This window comes from Penaeus japonicus, unplaced genomic scaffold (genome assembly GCF_977035675.1).
Source record: "Penaeus japonicus unplaced genomic scaffold, GWHDUDI00000001_assembly GWHDUDI00001344, whole genome shotgun sequence".
Classification (NCBI taxonomy): Eukaryota; Metazoa; Arthropoda; class Malacostraca; order Decapoda; family Penaeidae; genus Penaeus; species Penaeus japonicus.
This window is the reverse complement of record NW_028235746.1, coordinates 22,501-26,423: the sequence shown is the minus strand read 5'-3', so window position 1 is coordinate 26,423 and position 3,923 is coordinate 22,501. Positions and strand designations below refer to the sequence as shown.

General features: G+C 36.5%; 1 protein-coding gene across 1 annotated transcript; it reads left to right on the top strand.

Annotated features, from left to right (window-relative positions):
• The first annotated feature begins 835 nt into the window (after positions 1-835).
• On the top strand, positions 836-3,398 carry LOC147466391 (uncharacterized). The gene is made up of 5 exons (XM_086535543.1): positions 836-947; positions 1,205-1,250; positions 1,622-1,723; positions 1,949-2,102; positions 3,066-3,398. The coding sequence occupies exons 1-5, from the start codon at positions 899-901 to the stop codon at positions 3,171-3,173; spliced, it is 459 nt and encodes a 152-aa protein (XP_086391669.1). The 5' UTR covers positions 836-898; the 3' UTR covers positions 3,174-3,398.
• The last annotated feature ends 525 nt before the right edge of the window (positions 3,399-3,923 follow it).

The following is a 3,923-nucleotide window of genomic DNA, read 5'->3' as shown; positions in this document are numbered from 1 at the left end:
CAAAGAAAGAAGTCGCAAATGCTCAAATCAGGTGACCGCGCAAGCCACCCTAAATCACCCCTCAGAGACACCAGACGTCCGGGAAACATGTGTCTCAAAACATTGAGCATTTCCGACTTCTTTCTTTGGGGACATCTGAAAGAAAGGGTGTTCCAAAGTCGCCCTCACACCCTACCACAGCTAAGTGAGCGGATTATTGAAGAGGTTAACGCCATACCCCGCAGTATGTGTGAGCGTGCTGTAGGAAACTTCAGAGAACGACTCCAACAGTGTGTTGCAGTATATATGTATATATATATAGATAGATAGATAGATAGATATATACATATATACACATATGCATATACACACAGACACACATTATATATACATATATATATATATATATATATATATATATATATATATATATATATATATATATATATATAAATATATATATATACATAAATATATAAATATATATACATATATATGTAAGTGTGTGTGTCTGAGTGTGTGTGCGTCTGTGTGTGTGTGTGTGTGTGCATGTGTGTATGTACATATATGTATTTATATGTATGTATGTATGTATATACATACATATGTATATATATTCATATATACACACACATGAACATGTATGTTTGTGTGTGTGTGTCTGTGTTAGTGTACGTGCGTGTGTGTGTGCGAGTGCATATGTAAACAATATTAATTCCTAATCTTGTGGTCTAGACTTTTATTGATTTTAATCATTGTCCCAGAAGCACAAGCAAAAATGAAAACTGATTGATAAACGTAAGCAGATAACACCGTCACACAGTTGAGAAATGAAAAAAGGGAATAAAAAAAAAAGATAAATAAAAACTCGCAAAGTTTCCCAGACAGTTAATATTTTGTGTTTTGGGAGGGGATAAATATGCATCTTCGAAGGTGGATTGCACCATTTCCAGAGGGACTGTTGGAAAGTGAGTATCAGTGTGCGATAAATAAGGCTAAAAGTAGGATAATCCTTATACAAGCAAGTAAGAAGATGCTTGTAGGCACCAACCACACACATACACACAGTGTATCATTATTATGTTCATAACAGCATTTAATATTGAACTTCAAAACAACATCTACTTTCCTGACTTCTGGAAGGGTGAATATAATGGCATAAACAGGTCAGAGGGGCTGAAATAAATGTTATAGATGTTATTGCTAATCTAATTGTTCTCTGCAGGTTGCACGATGTTCCGTTGCCTTGTTCTCGCTTTGGTTGTCGCCGTGTGAGTTATTGGTTCTGCAATACCATACTGTTCTTCCACTCATGTTGAATATATATTACGGTTGTCTATATTTTGACCTTATTATCTATCATCTTAGTATTCATAAGCTTATAGGGAAGCATTTTCTTTAAGATTATAATCCAAAACAAAAGGAGAGAAAAGTAAAGCTTTATCAGCTTATGAATACAGTGATGATGATACAAAAATATAAACCGTAATTATATCCTGCATTGAAAAAAAAAAATATATATATATATGAAATAATAATAATAATAAATTATAATTAAGAAATGAACAGAAAAACACAAGAGTTCTATTTCCTGCATCTGGTTGCCCACATGATATGAACTCTTTCCTTTTCTGTTGCACAGTGCAACGGCACAGGAGCCGGCTAATTGCAGATGCGGCGCCTTCATCACTCTTGATACTGTCGAAAAGATGCTGTACGAACTTCCTCCCATCGACGTTGGCAGGTGATTTATTCCTCTCTCTGTCGTTTTTGGGAGTGGTAATATCTTAACTCAAATCACTGTTGCAAACAAAGGTATTCCCAAACTAAGCATTCGCTTTCTAGAAGGTCGACATATGCAAGGTTTTCAGCTTGTACTTTCTGAGCCTCTGGTTTCTTGAAAGCTACATTGCTTATTAACCGGATCTCAAAAGCGAACACTTCTCCTTACCTTGAGCTCCTTCTGCAGCTGTGACCAGCATACCAAGTGCCAAAACCGCTGCTTCAAGGAGTTCGAGGCACTGTCTGGAGGAGGTGACTTGGATTTCATCACCTCCGACGGCAAGACACCCGTAGGACAGGTCTTGTGCACGGCAGTCGGGAAACCAGTCATTAAGGAATACGTGAGTGGTTTTGTTTGCTTCTTCCTATGATCTCTTTTTTTATTCACTATTATTTTGATTATATATCTCTGTAGTGAATGAATGGATAAGCTTGGGGTGGTTGAAGGTACTGTTTGAAATGATGAGGTTCCATTTATAATACACAAAGTACACGTCCTTCCGCATCAAGTTATAATTTCTATAATTTATAATTATATACATACACACACACACACACACACACACACACACACACACACACATATATATATATATATATATATCTATACATATATATATATATATATATATATATATATATATATATATATATATATATTTCATCAGCAGCAGCAGCCTGTATCGTTCCACTGCAGGACGTAGGCCTCTCTCAATCTTTTCCAGTCATTCTGTCCTCTGATTCCAGTTTACTCCTGCAAAATTCGCTATTTCATCCCGCCATCTAGTCATTGGTCTTGCCCTTGGTCTTATTGTGTCGTGTATTTCCCATTCTATTGTTTTCTTTGTCCACCTGTTGTCCTGTCTACGATATATATGTCCAGTGCACTGCTACTTTTTCTTCTTGATACTCTTGAGTATATCCTCTACTTTTGTTTGTTACCTGATCCATGTGGCCTTTTTCTTGTCTCTTAAGCTAACTCCTAGTGTAAGCCTTTCCATTCCTCTTTGGGCGCTTACTAATTTCCTCTTGAGTGCCTTGGTCGTAGTCCATGTCTCTGATCCATATGTCATGACGGGGATGACACATTGATAAAAAATCTTTCTCTTTAGACATAGTGGCAGACGACCTCGTAATATATTAATATGTGTACCAAGGGCACTCCAACCTAGCTATATATATATATACATATATATATATATATATATATATATATATATATATATATATATATATATATATATATATATATATATATCCTTCTTAGCCTCTTTTCACCTAACAAGACTTTTCTGATTGGACAGGTGTACGCCTATTCGGAGCTCTGCGACGGACCCTGGGAATGGACAGGTGACCAGACGCAGCAGCCTCTGTGTTGCAACAGGGACGACGAGTACCACCCTTGCTCATAGTAACGCCCCACGGAGACTGGCACAAGCAGAGGCCGAGACACGAACCATTGTCCAAAGGGCCTGACTCGAAGTACTGGCTCGATGGCTGGGTTTTGTCACTCAATAGCCTCTGGTGGATCGGTAGTTACCTGAGTTTCTTGCTTTGTAATTTCATTTCTTTTCTTTTGAACTTTCTTTAACATCGAAATGATGGTACGTTTTGTTGGGAATAAATTGAGAAGCAATGTATGTATTTCATTTCCAAATCGAGGTGCAGTATGAAGAGAGAAATGAAATAGAGGTTTGTACAGGAAATATCCTGATAACCTGTTTTGAAATAACAGAATTATAATACAATAATAATAAAAATAAAAAAAACAATGGCTTGGTATATTTACAGTACATGCCTTAGATACATATACTTCGAATCGCCAAATCGCGCAAACCTAAAGTCTTGTGGTACCAGCCATTATTCCGCCAACTACCTCAGTAATAACATCCACCTTCATAAGACGTACACTAAAGACGAAATTTGTAAGTCATGAACTGATCAAAATCGCCTAGTAATCCAGTAATACAAATCAACTAGTAATAATTTAATTAAAGATTGTATTTAATCAAAGAAGGACCGCTCGTTGCCAGGGAAGCAAAATCTTTTTTGGAGTGATACAAGGTAGTTTGCTTTCTCCATTTTTTATTTTTTCTAAGAGCTTGATCATCGAGTGGATTTTAAAAAAGGTAAAAAATGTAAAACTCTTGAAGGATACACGA